A 15937-nucleotide genomic window follows, 5' to 3' on the forward strand; every position below is an offset into this window, starting at 1 on the left:
CCTCTCCAGGCTGCTCCCTGCCGCTAGCAAGGCTGGGGGCAAGCAGCCCCAGGCTGCTGCCAGCTGTGTGCTGAGGGCTCTGCAGTGCAGGGAAGGGCAAGAGCCAGGCTGGGAGCTGGTGCCCAGCGCTGCCCACACACCTCAGGGGCCACAGGTGGGTAGGGAGCAGCCAGAGCTCCAGCAGAGTGCAGCCCTTGGGCAGGGCTCAGGTCGAGTCTCTGCAGCACGGAGCTGCTGCTGCTGCTGCTGGGGAGCTGCTGGCTCCCAGCCCTGCTCTGCTCCGGGCTTCAGGAGTCCCTTCGGTGCTTCTTCTGCTCCTGGTACTCTGCTATCTTCCTCTGGAAGTATGCTGGGGGGGAGAGAAGGTTGGAGGTGAGAGCACAGGATGGGAGCCTCAGAGCCCTTCCTGTCCAGCTCCAGCTGCAGCAGGCTGCCCAGGGCCACAGCAGCTCCACTCAGGTTTCAGACTCAGCTTGGCAGGCTCCTGGGACACCTCCCCCCGAGCAGAGGATCCTTGGGGTCCCTTCCAACCTGCAACTCTGTGCTCCTGTGAATTTTCACCCTGAATGTCTCCAGGGATGAGGCCTCCACAGCCTCCCTGGGCAGCCTGTGCCAGGCTCTCCCCAGCCTCACTCTCCACAATCTCTTCCTCCTCTCCACTCTCAGTCTCCCCTCTCCCAGCTCAAAGCCATTGTTCCTCCTCCTGTCCCTCCCAGCCCTTGGCCCAGGTCCCTCCCCAGCTCTCCTGGAGCCCTTCAGCTCCTGCAAGGCTGCTCTGAGCTCTCCCTGGAGCCTTCTCCTCTCCAGGCTGCACAGCCCCAGCTCTCCCAGCCTGGCCCAGGGAGGTTCTGCAGCCTCTGAGCATCTCTGTGGCCTCCTCTGGAGCCTCTCCAGCAGCTCCAGGTCCTTCCTGTGCTGGAGGCTGATCTGGGGCTGTGCAGCCCAAGTCCTGAGGTCTGTGTTGGGAGGGACCTCTGCAGAGCAGCCAGCCCAAGCCCCCTGCCCAGGCAGGGTCACCTGAGGAGGGTCCCCCAGGAGCACATCCAGGTGGCTCTGGGATGCCTGCAGGGATGGAGGCTCCACAGCCCCCATGGGCAGCCTGCCCCAGGCCTCCAGCAGCCTGACATTAAAGAAGTTTCTCTTCATGCTCAGAGGAACTTCTTGTGCTCAAGTTTGTGCCTCTTACCCCTGGTCCTGTCCCTGGACAAAGCCTGGGCCCAACCTCCTGACAACCACCCTTGGAGTATTGATCAGCATCGATCAGCTCCCCTCTGGGGCTGCTCTGCTCCAGGCTGATCAGCCCCAACCCTCTCAGCCTCTCCTCCCAGAGCTGTCCCAGGCCCCTCAGCAGCTCTGCAGCCCTTTGCTGTGCCCTCTGCAGCACCTCCCTGCCCTTGCTGAGCTGGGAGCCCAGTCCTGGGCTGTGCTCTGTCAGTGGCAGCTCTGCTCCAGCACAGCAGTGGCTGATGGAGCTCAAGGGCTGCAGCCTCTTGCAGCCTCTCCCAGGGCAGCAAGACCCTGGGGGTGCTGAGCCCTGGGCCAGGATGTCTCTGGCCACACATAGATGTTTTGGGTGGCTCCCTCAGCCTCTGCCTGTCCTCAGCCTGGGCTGGAGGAGGCTCAGCTCTGCCCAGTGCCCTGTGAATCCCCAGGAAGGGGAAGGCACAACCCAGGCTCTGCAGTCATGGCCAGGGCTGGTGGCTGAGAGGAGTCAGGGACTTGCAGGCAGCACAGCCAGGAGCCAGCTGCTGGCCGTGGCCAAGCCAAATGTTTGTGCTGCTGCTGCTGCTGTGTTTGCCTAAGCTGAGCTCCCAGCCAGCCTGCCCTGGCCCCAGGCAGGAAGATAAATGAGCACAGGGATCCTCTGTTTGACAGGGACAGAGCAATGCAGCTGCTGAGAGCAGAGCAGTCCTGCTCCCTGCCCTCAGCATCCTCAGCCTGGGGCTGCAGCCAGCAGCAGGCATGGGGCAGAGAGTCAGAGACTCATGGCAGGGGTTTGGGTTGGGAGGGAGCTCAGAGCTCAGCCAGCTCCAAGCCCCCTGCCATGCCCAGGGACACCTCCCCCCAGCACAGCTTGCTCAGGGCCTCATCCAGCCTGGGCCTGAACACCTCCAGGCAGGGCACAGCCACAGCCTCCCTGGGCAGCCTGTGCCAGGCTCTCCCCAGCCTCACTCTCCACAATCTCTTCCTCCTCTCCACTCTCAGTCTCCCCTCTCCCAGCTCAAAGCCATTGTTCCTCCTCCTGTCCCTCCCAGCCCCAGGCCCAAGTCCCTCCCCAGCTCTCCTGGAGCCCTTCAGCTCCTGCAAGGCTGCTCTGAGCTCTCCCTGGAGCCTTCTCCTCTCCAGGCTGCACAGCCCCAGGACAGAGCTGAGCCCAGGGCAGTGCAGAGCTGAGCCCCAGGGCAGTGCAGAGCTGAGCCCCAGGGCAGTGCAGAGCTGAGCCCCAGGGCAGAGCTGAGCCCAGGGCAGAGCTGAGCCCAGGGCTGTGCAGAGCTGAGCCCCAGGGCAGAGCTGAGCCCAGGGCAGAGCTGAGCCCCAGGGCAGTGCAGAGCTGAGCCCCAGGGCAGTGCAGAGCTGAGTCCCAGGGCAGAGCTGAGCTGAGCCCAGGGCAGAGCTGAGCCCAGGGCAGTGCAGAGCTGAGCCCCAGGATTGTGCAGAGCTGAGTCCCAGGACTGTGCAGAGCTGAGCCCAGGGCAGTGCAGAGCTGAGCCCCAGGGCAGTGCAGAGCTGAGCCCCAGGGCAGAGCTGAGCCCAGGGCAGAGCTGAGCCCAGGGCTGTGCAGAGCTGAGCCCCAGGGCAGAGCTGAGCCCAGGGCAGAGCTGAGCCCCAGGGCAGTGCAGAGCTGAGCCCCAGGGCAGTGCAGAGCTGAGTCCCAGGGCAGAGCTGAGCTGAGCCCAGGGCAGAGCTGAGCCCAGGGCAGTGCAGAGCTGAGCCCAGGGCAGTGCAGAGCTGAGCCCCAGGATTGTGCAGAGCTGAGTCCCAGGACTGTGCAGAGCTGAGCCCAGGGCAGTGCAGAGCTGAGCCCCAGGGCAGTGCAGAGCTGAGCCCCAGGGCAGAGCTGAGCCCAGGGCTGTGCAGAGCTGAGCCCCAGGATTGTGCAGAGCTGAGCCCCAGGACTGTGCAGAGCTGAGCCCCAGAACTGTGCAGAGCTGAGCCCAGGGCAGTGCAGAGCTGAGCCCCAGGGCAGTGCAGAGCTGAGCCCCAGGGCAGTGCAGAGCTGAGCCCCAGGGCAGAGCTGAGCCCAGGGCAGAGCTGAGCCCAGGGCTGTGCAGAGCTGAGCCCCAGGGCAGAGCTGAGTCCCAGGGCAGGGCAGAGCTGAGCCCCAGGGCAGGGCAGAGCTGAGCCCAGGGCAGAGCTGAGCTGAGCCCAGGGCAGAGCTGAGCCCAGGGCAGTGCAGAGCTGAGCCCCAGGATTGTGCAGAGCTGAGCCCCAGGACTGTGCAGAGCTGAGCCCAGGGCAGTGCAGAGCTGAGCCCAGGGCAGTGCAGAGCTGAGCCCCAGGACAGAGCTGAGCCCAGGGCTGTGCAGAGCTGAGCCCCAGGACAGAGCTGAGCCCAGGGCAGTGCAGAGCTGAGCCCCAGGGCAGAGCTGAGCCCAGGGCTGTGCAGAGCTGAGCCCCAGGATTGTGCAGAGCTGAGCCCCAGGACTGTGCAGAGCTGAGCCCAGGGCCGTGCAGAGCTGAGCCCAGGGCAGTGCAGAGCTGAGCCCCAGGACAGAGCTGAGCCCAGGGCTGTGCAGAGCTGAGCCCCAGGACAGAGCTGAGCCCAGGGCTGTGCAGAGCTGAGCCCCAGGGCAGAGCTGAGCCCAGGGCAGTGCAGAGCTGAGCCCCAGGGCAGAGCTGAGCCCAGGGCTGTGCAGAGCTGAGCCCCAGTGCAGAGCTGAGCCCCAGGGCAGAGCTGAGCCCAGGGCTGTGCAGAGCTGAGCCCCAGTGCAGAGCTGAGCCCCAGGGCAGAGCTGAGCCCAGGGCTGTGCAGAGCTGAGCCCCAGGGCAGTGCAGAGCTGAGCCCAGGGCAGAGCTGAGCCCAGGGCAGTGCAGAGCTGAGCCCAGGGCTGTGCAGAGCTGAGCCCCAGGGCCATGCAGGAGCCCCAGGGAGAGGGAGGGAGGTGTGGAGCCCTTTACCTTCCTGTGGGATCCTGCTCCTCTCTGCCTCCTGGATGAAGAGGCAGAACATGTTGGTCTTCACAAACCTCTTGAGGAACCTGCGGGCGGCCTTGGAGCCCAGGGCCTTGCAGAAGGGTCGCTCCTGGAAGCTGCCTGAGCCCCCCCTGCTCCACTTGATGTGTGAGGGGTAGTGGCCAACCACACGGACAAAGAACTGCACAAAGGCCTCAGACACCAAAGTGTTCAGCTGCTCAGGAGCTGCAAGAGGACACAGAGGGCTGGGCAGAGTCTGCTCCCCGGCTGGGCACCGGGGAGGGCACACCGAGAAGCCTGGGGGCAGGATTGGGGCTCCTCACCCCAGGGAGGACACTGAGGGCTTGGAGCAGGGCCAGGGAAGGGCAACAGAGCTGGGGAAGGGGCTGGGGAGGAGCAGCTGAGGGAGCTGGGGGGGTTGAGCCTGGAGCAGAGGAGGCTGAGGGAGACCTCATTGCTCTCTGCAGCTCCCTGAGAGGAGGCTGCAGCCGGGGGGGGTTGGGCTCTGCTCCCCAGGAACGAGGCAGGAGGAAGCAGCCTCAACAGGGGAGGTTCAGTTTGGCTATGAGGAACAATTTCTTCCCTTTGAGGCTTGGCCAGGCCTGGCCCAGGCTGCCCAGGGGCAGAGGTGGAGCCCCCATGCCTGGAGGGGTCTCAGAGCCCTGTGCTGCTGAGGGCCCTGGGGTGGTGGTGCCCTGGGGCAGGGCTGGCTTCAGGCTTGGCCTCCAGGACCTGAAAGCTCTTTTCCAACCCCAATGATTCCCTGGGACCTCTGCACACAGAGCCCTCACAGCTGCACCAGCCCCTGGCCACTTCCCAGGCCATGTTTGCACCCCAAGAGGTTATCAGCTCAAAGCCACCAAGCCCAGAGCAGATCCACTCTGCTGAGGGCCCCCTGGCTGCCTTGGCTGCCCAGGCTGGCAGCAGCTCTGGGGGCTGAAGGCTGCCCAGGAGCTGATCTGGGAGCAGCAGTTGCTGTCCCTGCTCCCCTGTGGCACAGCACAGGGCAAGGGCCAAGAGATTTCCCTCCTGTGCCTGCAGCTGGCTGCAAACTGGGGCAGGAACCTCCCAGGCCAGGACCCCTCTGGGGAAGGATTTGCTGAGGGCTTTGGGCAGCTGGCAGGGCTCCAGCAGGGAGGCAGAGAGGCTCTTACTGTGCTCATTGTTGTTGTTGTTGTGCCTGCTCAGAGAGCTCAGCATCTCGCTCTGCAGCTTGCTGGGCAGGATCTCCTCCTCATCACCAAGCTGGAAGGCAAAGGGGCCCTGAAGGAGCCAAGCCCAGCTCAGTGCAGCCCTTCAGTGCAGCCTCCTGCAGAGCTGGTGGCTCCATGGGGGCTGAGGGGGTGCTGGGAGCAGCTGCCCCACACATGGAGCCTGCTGCTCCAGCTCCTGGCGAGGTGGTGGCCAGAGCAGAGAAGCCATGAAGGAGATCTTCATGGCACAGTTGCCCAGGGAGGTGGTGGAGGCCTCACCCCTGGAGGCATTCAAGGTCAGGAGCAAGCTGAGCTGGTTGGGGATGTCCCTGCTGAGTGCAGGGAGATGAGCTCTGGATGGAGCCACAGAGCTGGCAGGGCTGGAAGGGAGCTCCAGGCTCAGGCAGCTCCAAGCCCCTGCCATGGGCAGGGACACCTCACACCACAGCAGGTTGCTCACAGCCACCTCCAGCCTGGCTGCAAACACCTCCAGGCAGGAGGCTTCCACCACCTCCCTGGGCAGCCTGTGCCAGGCTCTCACCACCCTCCTGGCCAACAACTTCTTCCTCACAGCCAATCTCCAGCTCCCCACTTCTAGTTCTGCTCCATCCCCCCAAGTCCTATCCCTCCCTGACCCCCTCCAAAGTCCCTCCCCAGCTTTCCTGCAGCCCCCTGCAGCTCCTGGGAGGCCACAAGGAGGTCTCCTGGGAGCCTTCTCCTCTCCAGCCTGCACAACCCCAACTCTCTCAGGCTGTCTGCAGGGCAGAGCAGCTCCAGCCCTCTGCTCCTCCTCCTGGCCCTGCTCTGGACACCTTCCAGCCCCTCCAGAGCCTTCCTGGCACAGAGGCTCCAGAGCTGGCCCCAGAGCTGCAGCTGTGGTCTCAGCAGAGTGGAGCAGAGGGGCAGAATCCCCTCCCTGCCCTGCTGGCCACACTTCTGCTGCTGCAGCCCAGGCTCTGCTTGGCTCTCTGGGCTGCCAGTGCTCCCTGCTGGCTCCTGCTGAGCTTCTCCTCCCCCAGCACCCCCAAGGCCTTTCCTGCAGGGCTGCTCTGCAGCCAGTCCCTGCCCAGCCTGGGTCAGTGCCTGGCATTGCCCTGCCCCAGCTGCAGGACCCTGCAGCCCAGGGCACTCCAGGGTGCTGTGGTTCCCTCTGGCTGGGTGACACCAAGGTGTCTCTACCTCCAAAGCAGCCAAGTAGCTGGGCCAGGGGGGCAGGACCCCTCCTGGGGCTGCCAGGCCAGGTGGGCTCCCCCCAGCCCCATGCCCTGCCCGGGGGGCACCTACCGCCCTGATGATCTTCCCCTCACAGAGGTCAACTATCAGAGCCTGGAAGAGAGCAGAGAGCAACCAGGTTGAGCCCTGCCAAGGCTGCTGAGCCTCCTTCCCACCCCCCCTGCTGGGACAGAGCAGCTGAGCCTGCAGCCCCCGAGGGGGGCAGGAGAGGGCTCAGTCCCTCTCTGCTGGGGGCACCGGGGCCAGGGCACCGGGGAGGGCTCCCAGGGCCCCTGGTTGCTGCAGGCCTGGCCCCACACAGCTGAGCTCTGTGGTGCAAGGCTGCCAGGATGCCAACAGCAGCTCCCTGAGCTCCCAGTGCCAGCACTGCAGGTGCTGTGCAGGGCAGCAGCACCCAGGGGCACTTGGAGGCAACAGGAGAGGGCCTGCAGCAAGCCTCAGCCTCCCTGCAGGGGCAAGGGGCACCAGCAGAGCCTCCAGAGCCAAGGCAAGGCCAGGGGCAGGGCCCAGCCCCAGGCTCCCCCCAGCTGGGATACCTCCTCCATTGGCTGCTCCAGGACCCTCTCCAGGTGCCTCATCTGGATGCCAACCATGAAGGGCGTGGGGCAGCAGACAGTGTCCAGCAGGCACTCAGGGACCACAGGGATGTAGGTGTGAGCCCAGGTGAAGGGGTAGAGCAGAGCAGCAACTGCATGGATGCACTGGGACAGCACACTGTGGGACAAGGAGAGCCATGGTGGTGGCTTTGCACCACAGACCTGGGGCAACCTTGCCAGGGGATGGTGGAGCTGCAGGGAGCTGCCCCAGCAGCCTGGCAGCCTGAGGCTGAAAGCTGTGCAGGGAATCCCCCCCTGCCCCTGGGAGCTGATTCCAGCCTCTGCCTGCTCCTGGGGAACCATTTGCTGCTGCAGTCCAGTGGGAATGTCCCCAGCAGGCATTGTCCCCAGCAGCCCTTGGCTCCTGCATGGGACAGAGGGAGGCTGCATCCTCCTGGCAGCCCCCCCTGAGCTCTGCCCTGAGCCTTCTCTTCTCCAGGCTGAACAACCCTCACTGCATGAGGAGGAGGAACTTCACTGCTCAGAGGGAGCATCCTTCCCATCCTCCCTTCCCTTCCCTTCCCTTCCCTTCCCTTCCCTTCCCTTCCCTTCCCTTCCCTTCCCTTCCCTTCCCTTCCCTTCCCTTCCCTTCCCTTCCCTTCCCTTCCCTTCCCTTCCCTTCCCTTCCCTTCCCTTCCCTTCCCTTCCCTTCCCTTCCCTTCCCTTCCCTTCCCTTCCCTTCCCTTCCCTTCCCTTCCCTTCCCTTCCCTTCCCTTCCCTTCCCAGTGAGGCTGGGGACACAGTGGCACAGGTTGCCCAGGGAGGCTCTGGATGTTCCTTCCCTCTCCTGTGGGGCCAGGCTGGGAGAGCTGGGGCTGTGCAGCCTGGAGAGGGCTCCAGGAGCAGCCCTGCAGGAGCTGAAGGGCTCCAGGAGAGCTGGGGAGGGACTTGGGCCAAGGGCTGGGAGGGACAGGAGGAGGAACAATGGCTTTGAGCTGGGAGAGGGGAGACTGAGAGTGGAGAGGAGGAAGAGATTGTGGAGAGTGAGGCTGGGGAGAGCCTGGCACAGGCTGCCCAGGGAGGCTGTGGCTGTGCCCTGCCTGGAGGTGCTCAGAACCAGGCTGGATGAGGCCCTGAGCAAGCTGTGCTGGGGGGAGGTGTCCCTGGGCAGGGCAGGGGGCTGGAGCTGGCTGAGCTCTGAGCTCCCTTCCATCCCAGCCCCATTCCATGCATCTCTGAGCCCCAGGCTGAGCTCAGCTGTGCCCTGTGCTCCTTCAGGGGGGTTGGGGTCTTTTGGGGGGGGTCTATTCACAGCAGCCAGCTCAGGACTCACCTCAGCTCCTGGGCCAGGAAGATCAACCTCCTCTCCAGCACAGCAGAGGCAAAGATGTGCAGGATGAGGCTGGGGCTGAGCCTCTGGAGCAGAGCCTGGAACTCCACATGCTCCAGGTGGGCATCCAGAGGCCGGGTCAGCTCGATGAGCTGCAGGGGGAGAGACACCAACCCCCAGCTCAGGAGCTGCACTGCTGCCCCCCTGCCTCCCCAGGAGCTGCTCTGGCAGCCAGGAAGGACTCAGAGCTGGCAGCCTCTGCACCAGCTCCCTCTGCCAGGCACACAGTGAGGCTGAGCTGCCTGCAGGGCTGAGCTGGGCAGGGCAGGCAGGGGAGGGGAGGGCAGGGGAGGCAGGGGGGGGGAGGGCAGGGTGGGGAGGGGAGGAGAGGGGAGGCAGGGCAGGAAGGCAGGGCAGGGGAGGGCAGGGGAGGCCAGGGAGGGGAGGAGAGGGGAAGGAAGGGAAGGGAGGGAAGAGGAGGGGAGGGGAGAGGAGGGCAGGGGAGGGGAGGGCAGGGGAGAGGAGGGAGGGAAGAGGAGGGAAGAGGAGAGGAGGGGAGGGGAGGGGAGGGGAGGGGAGGGGAGGGGAGGGGAGGGCAAGGAAGGGGAGGCAGGGCAGGGGAGGGGAAGGGAGGCAGGGCAGGGGATGGGAGGGCAGGGGAGGGAAGGGGAGGGGAGAGGAGGCAGGGCAGGGGATGGGAGGGCAAAGGAGGGCAGGGCAGGGGAGGGGAGGGCAGGGGAGGGGAGGGGATGGCAGGGGAGGGGAAGGGAGGCAGGGGAGGCGAGGGCAGGGGAGGGCAGGGGAAGGAAGGGGAGGGCAGAGCAGGGGAGGGCAGGGCAGGGGAGGCCAAGCAGTGCTGTGTGCAGGGGGGCACTGCTGGGGCACTGCTGGGGGGCACTGCTGGGGCACTGCTGGGGCACTGCTGGGGGGCACTGCTGGGGCACTGCACTCCCAAGCAAAAGGCCTCTCTGCTCCAGCAGCCCTGCTGGGGCTGTGCTGAGCCAGCTGCCCTGGGAGCAGCAGCAGAGAGCAGTGCCCAGGAAGGGGCAGGGGCCAGGGCAGGGCTTTCCCCCTGCAAACCACAACAGCTTCCTCCAAAGCCTCTCAGGCAGAGTCAGCTCAGCTTGGCCTGGGCAGAGTGGCCCAAAAGTGAAAGCTCTGAGGGATGGTTCCCAGAGCCACAGAGCTGGTTGGGCTGGCAGAGCCCTCTGGGACCATCCAACCCCAACCCAACCCCAACCCAACCCCAACCCCAACCCCCCCATGGCCACCAAGCCCTGGCCCCAGCTGCCATGGCCACAGCTTGCTGCAACCCCTCCAGCCATGGGGACTCCACCACCTCCCTGGGCAGCCTCTGCCAGGCCCTGACGACTCCTCCAGCAAAGACATTTTGCCTCCTCTCCAACCTCAGCCTCCCCTGGCACAATTCCAGGCCAGTTCCTCTCCTTCTGTCCCCTGAGCCTGGGGAGCAGAGCCCAACCCCCCCTGGCTGCAGCCTCCTCTCAGGGAGCTGCAGAGAGCAATGAGGTCTCCCTCAGCCTCCTCTGCTCCAGGCTCAACCCCCCCAGCTCCCTCAGCTGCTCCTCCCCAGCCCTCTTCCCCAGACCCTTCCCCAGCTCTGTTGCCCTTCCCTGGCCCTGCTGCAGCCTCTCAATGTCCTTCCTGGGGTGAGGAGCCCAGACCTGAACCCAGCACTCAAGCTGTGGCCTCCCCAGTGCCCAGCCCAGGGGCACCATCCCTGCCCTGCCCCTGCTGCCCACCCCACTGCTGCTCCAGGCCAGGCTGCTGCTGCCCTTCCTGCCCCCCTGGGCACCCCCTGGCTGCTCTCATCCAGCACCCCCAGGGCCCTTTCTGGCAGGCAGTTCCCAACCCCTCTGCCCCCAGCCTGGAGCCTGCAGGTGGTCTCCATTCTGCTGCCTGAAGGCTCTGCCCTGCTGTGGGCAGCCCCAGGCTGGCAGCACTGAAGGCTTAGCAGCAGCCTGCAGCTCCTGAGCCAGCCCTGGCCCCAGGGAGGGAGATCTCCCTGCTCCATGTGCCAGGCCCCCTTGGCAGCCTCTGCCCAGCACAGGACCTGCCTGGGACCCTCAGCCCCCTCCCAGCACAAATCCTGCAGGGTGCCCAGCTGCCAGCCCCTGCCCTTGCCCAGCCTCCCCGGGGTGCTGGGGGCTGGAAGGGACCTGAGGAGCTCATCCCCTCCACCCCCCCTGCCAGAGCTGCAGCTCCTCCTCAGCCTCCTCTGCTGCAGACTGAGCAGCTCAGGTCCCTCAGCTGCTCCTCTGGAGCTCACCCAGCCCTGCCCCACTGCCACAGCAGGGCTGAGGTGGCCTGCAGGGGCTCGGGGCTGAGCCCCTGGCTCCTGCTGGAGGATGTTAGGGCTTGGAAGGGACCTCAGGAGATCATCAAGTCCCTGCCAGAGTGCAGTGCAGCTCCCAGGGTTGATTCTCTGCCTTTTCCTCTCTGATCTCAGCTTCCTGCAGCCCCTGCCAGCAGCCCCAGGGTGCAGCTCTGTCGAGGAACAGCTCTGGTGCCCCCTCCCTGCCCTGCCCCCAGCTGTGCTGCTGCAGCCTGGCCTCTGCCCAAGGCATTGAGCAACCTGCAGAGGCCTTGCACAGAGCTTCCTGCGAGCTGCAGCTGCCTCAGGGGGCAGAGACCTTCCCCTCAGAGCCAGCCTGGCCCAGTGCAGCCCTGGGCTGGTGCAGGGAGAGAGGACCCTGCCCAGGGCAGGGCTGGGGACTGAGCTGCAGGCAGGGCAGGGAGAGAGCAGCACAGGGAGGGCAAGCACCCCCCCAGCACCCCAACACCCCCTGTGCTGCACCCAGCACCCCCCAGCACCCCAACACCCCCTGTGCTGCACCCAGCACCCCCCAGCACCCCAACACCCCCTGTGCTGCACCCAGCACCCCCCAGCACCCCCCAGCACCCCAACACCCCCTGTGCTGCACCCAGCACCCCCCAGCACCCCAACACCCCCTGTACTGCACCCAGCACCCCCCAGCACCCCAACATCCCCTGTGCTGCACCCAGCACCCCCCCAGAACCCCAACACCCCCTGTGCTGCACCCAGCACCCCCCAGCACCCCCCAGCACCCCAACACCCCCTGTGCTGCACCCAGCACCCCCCAGCACCCCCCAGCACCCCCTGTGCTGCACTCAGCACCCCCCAGCACCCCAACACCCCCTGTGCTGCACCCAGCACCCCCCAGCACCCCTGTGCTGCACCCCAACACCCCCTGTGCTGCACCCAGCACCCCCCAGCACCCCTGTGCTGCACCCCAACACCCCCTGTGCTGCACCCAGCACCCCCCAGCACCCCTACCCCCCCTGTGCTGCACCCAGTACCCCCCAGCACCCCCCAGCACCCCCTGTGCTGCACCCAGCACCCCCCAGCACCCCTACCCCCCCTGTGCTGCACCCAGCACCCCCCCAGCACCCCCCAGCACCCCAACAACCCCTGTGCTGCACCCAGCACCCCCCAGCACCCCCCAGCACCCCAACAACCCCTGTGCTGCACCCAGCACCCCCCAGCACCCCTACCCCCCCTGTGCTGCACCCAGCACCCCCCCAGCACCCCAACACCCCCTGTGCTGCACCCAGCACCCCCCAGCACCCCTGAGCTGCACCCAGCACCCCAACACCCCCTGAGCTGCACCCAGCACCCCCCCAGCACCCCAACGCCCCCTGTGCTGCACCCAGCACCCCCCAGCACCCCAACACCCCCTGTGCTGCACCCAGCACCCCCCAGCACCCCCTGTGCTGCACCCAGCACCCCCCAGCACCCCAACACCCCCTGTGCTGCACCCAGCACCCCCCAGCACCCCAACATCCCCTGTGCTGCACCCAGCACCCCCCAGCACCCCCCAGCACCCCTACCCCCCCTGTGCTGCACCCAGCACCCCCCAGCACCCCCCCACCCCCTGTGCTGCACCCAGCACCCCCCAGCACCCCCCAGCACCCCCCCACCCCCTGTGCTGCACCCAGCACCCCCCAGCACCCCCCAGCACCCCTACCCCCCCTGTGCTGCACCCAGCACCCCCCAGCACCCCAGCACCCCCTGTGCTGCACCCAGCACCCCCCAGCACCCCCCAGCACCCCAACAACCCCTGTGCTGCACCCAGTACCCCCCAGCACCCCTGTGCTGCACCCAGCACCCCCCAGCACACCTACCCCCCCGTGCTGCACCCAGCACCCCCCCAGCACCCCAACACCCCCTGTGCTGCACCCAGCACCCCCCAGAACCCCCCAGCACCCCTACACCCCTGTGCTGCACCCAGTGTGGCCTCAGCAGTGCTGAGCACAGGGCAGGATGAGCTCCCTGCTGCTGCTGGCCACACTCTGCCTGCTGCAGGCCAGGCTGCCCTTGGCCTTCTTGGCCCCCTGGGCACACTGCTGGCTCCTGTTCAGCTGCTGTCCCCCACTCCCCCCAGGTCCCTCTCTGCCTGGCTGCTCTCAGCCACTCTGCCCCCAGCCTGTGGCCCTGCCTGGGGTTGCTGTGGCCAAGGGGCAGCCCCTGGCACTGGGATGTGCTCAGCCTCTGCCCAGCCTGGCAAGGTGCCTCTGCAAAAGGGGGTGACCACCCAGACCCCCCCCACGACCCATGGGTGCTGCAGGTGTGGAGGATGAGCCCCCAGGCCCCCAACCAACCTCTGTGCCCGAGTCAGGGATGAAGCTTTTGATGGTGACAGTCTTGCCTGGGGCTGGGAAGGGAGCTTCCCTCAGGCCCTGCATGAAAGGGTAAATCACAGCCATGGAGATCTGCCTCCTCTTCTCCACCTCGTCCAGGATCTGGGGGGGAAAGAGCTGAGCTGTCAGAGCCCAGCAGGCAAGGCTGGGCCCCCACCCCCACCCCAGGGAGCCCCCAGGCACCACCTCCCTACCTTGGAGAAGAGCCCAAAGCAGCCCAGGCAGCTGATGATGCAGAAGACCTCAGGGAGGCGAACCCCACGGCCAGAGGGCTGCAGGAGGATGGGGCACAGGCTGTGGGCATCTCCCAGCCCCTCTGCACCAGCCTCAGATCCCACCCAGGGGGGGCAGAGATCCCCCCCCGGCCCCACTCACTGCCCACATCACCCAGGGAGGGCAGAGATCCCACCCGGGGGGGGGCAGAGATCCCACCCAGGGGGGGCAGAGATCCCCCCCCCGGCCCCACTCACTGCCCACATCACCCAGGGGGGGCACAGGTCCCACCCCAGGCCCCACTCACTGCCCACATCACCCAGGGGGGGCAGAGATCCCACCCGGGGGGGGACAGAGATCCCACCCAGGGGGGGCAGAGATCCCCCCCTGGCCCCACTCACTGCCCACATCACCCAGGGGGGGCAGAGATCCCCCCCCTGGCCCCACTCACTGCCCACATCACCCAGGGGGGGCAGAGATCCCCCCCCGGCCCCACTCACTGCCCACATCACCCAGGGGGGGCAGAGATCCCACCCAGGGGGGGCAGAGATCCCCCCCCGGCCCCACTCACTGCCCACATCACCCAGGGGGGGCAGAGATCCCACCCAGGGGGGGCAGAGATCCCACCCAGGGGGGGGCACAGCTCCCCCCCTGGCCCCACTCACTGCCCACATCACCCAGGGGGGAGTGCTCAGAGCAGGGCTCAGGCCAAGGGCACAGAAGTGGGCAGGTGCTGGGGTCCAGCAGGTCCCCAAGCAGTGCTGTGGGGTCCCAGAGCTTTGTGTCCTCAGCCAAGCAGGCTGCACCCAGGGAGCACCCAGGGAGCATCTCCCTCCTGCCCCCCAGCCCCTGAGCTGCCCAAGTCCATGAGCTGGGGAAGGCAGCAACTGGGGATGGAGCTGGAGGCAGCCACTGGGGATGGAGCTGAGGGCAGCCACTGGGGATGGAGCTGAGGGCAGCCACTGGGGATGGAGCTGAGGGCAGCCACTGGGGATGGAGCTGAGAGCAGCCACTGGGGATGGAGCTGAGGGCAGCCAGGGAGCCACTGGGGATGGAGCTGAGAGCAGCCACTGGGGATGGAGCTGAGGGCAGCCAGGGAGCCACTGGGGATGGAGCTGGAGGCAGCCACTGGGGATGGAGCTGAGGGCAGCCAGGCAGCCACTGGGGATGGAGCTGAGAGCAGCCACTGGGGATGGAGCTGGAGGCAGCCACTGGGGATGGAGCTGAGAGCAGCCACTGGGGATGGAGCTGGAGGCAGCCACTGGGGATGGAGCTGAGGGCAGCCAGGCAGCCACTGGGGATGGAGCTGAGAGCAGCCAGGCAGCCACTGGGGATGGAGCTGAGAGCAGCCAGGGAGCCACTGGGGATGGAGCTGAGGGCAGCCAGGCAGCCACTGGGGATGGAGCTGAGAGCAGCCAGGGAGCCACTGGGGATGGAGCTGGAGGCAGCCACTGGGGATGGAGCTGAGAGCAGCCAGGGAGCCACTGGGGATGGAGCTGGAGGCAGCCACTGGGGATGGAGCTGGAGGCAGCCAGGGAGCCACTGGGGATGGAGCTGGAGGCAGCCACTGGGGATGGAGCTGAGAGCAGCCAGGGAGCCACTGGGGATGGAGCTGAGAGCAGCCTGGCAGCCACTGGGGATGGAGCTGAGAGCAGCCACTGGGGATGGAGCTGAGAGCAGCCTGGCAGCCACTGGGGATGGAGCTGGAGGCAGCCACTGGGGATGGAGCTGAGAGCAGCCTGGCAGCCACTGGGGATGGAGCTGGAGGCAGCCAGGCAGCCACTGGGGATGGAGCTGGAGGCAGCCACTGGGGATGGAGCTGAGAGCAGCCTGGCAGCCACTGGGGATGGAGCTGAGAGCAGCCACTGGGGATGGAGCTGAGAGCAGCCTGGCAGCCACTGGGGATGGAGCTGGAGGCAGCCACTGGGGATGGAGCTGAGAGCAGCCTGGCAGCCACTGGGGATGGAGCTGGAGGCAGCCACTGGGGATGGAGCTGAGGGCAGCCACTGGGGATGGAGCTGGAGGCTGCCACTGGGGATGGAGCTGAGAGCAGCCAGGGAGCCACTGGGGATGGAGCTGGAGGCAGCCACTGGGGATGGAGCTGAGAGCAGCCTGGCAGCCACTGGGGATGGAGCTGAGGGCAGCCACTGGGGATGGAGCTGAGAGCAGCCTGGCAGCCACTGGGGATGGAGCTGAGAGCAGCCTGGCAGCCACTGGGGATGGAGCTGAGAGCAGCCTGGGAGCCACTGGGGATGGAGCTGGAGGCAGCCACTGGGGATGGAGCTGGAGGCAGCCACTGGGGATGGAGCTGAGAGCAGCCAGGCAGCCACTGCTCACAAGGGAGCTGGGGGATGGAGCTGAGGGCACCCAGCCCCTTGGCAGCCCAGGGGGGAACATCCATCCCCATCCTGCTCCCAGGGGGGACCTGCAGCTGCCCTGAGTGCTGAGGGCAAGGCCAGAGCCAGGGCAAGCTGGCAGAGAGGAAGCCACCATGGCCACTGGGAATGGCAGCTCCCAACCCCCACATCCCCTCCCTGCACTGCAGCCTTGGCCCAGAGCACAGCCTCCACCCAGCCCCCAACTGCTGCAGGGGCACAGGAGAGCTCCAGGGGAGGGGA

General features: G+C 66.8%; 1 protein-coding gene across 1 annotated transcript in view; it reads right to left on the bottom strand.

The window, feature by feature from the left end:
* Positions 1-281: 281 nt before the first annotated feature.
* The window catches only part of DENND2D (DENN domain containing 2D), a 29676-nt gene continuing 14020 nt past the window's right edge, over positions 282-15937 (bottom strand). Inside the window, exons 5-12 of the mRNA XM_054176235.1 lie at positions 13301-13378; positions 13068-13208; positions 8430-8578; positions 7097-7274; positions 6612-6653; positions 5289-5379; positions 4120-4359; positions 282-349 (exon numbers count right to left, since the gene is read on the bottom strand). Of these exons, the coding sequence (XP_054032210.1) occupies positions 288-349; positions 4120-4359; positions 5289-5379; positions 6612-6653; positions 7097-7274; positions 8430-8578; positions 13068-13208; positions 13301-13378 (981 nt within the window). The 3' untranslated portion in view covers positions 282-287. The remainder of the gene's footprint in view (positions 350-4119; positions 4360-5288; positions 5380-6611; positions 6654-7096; positions 7275-8429; positions 8579-13067; positions 13209-13300; positions 13379-15937) is intronic.

The sequence above is a fragment of the Dryobates pubescens genome, chromosome 35 (assembly GCF_014839835.1).
Source record: "Dryobates pubescens isolate bDryPub1 chromosome 35, bDryPub1.pri, whole genome shotgun sequence".
Taxonomy (NCBI): Eukaryota; Metazoa; Chordata; class Aves; order Piciformes; family Picidae; genus Dryobates; species Dryobates pubescens.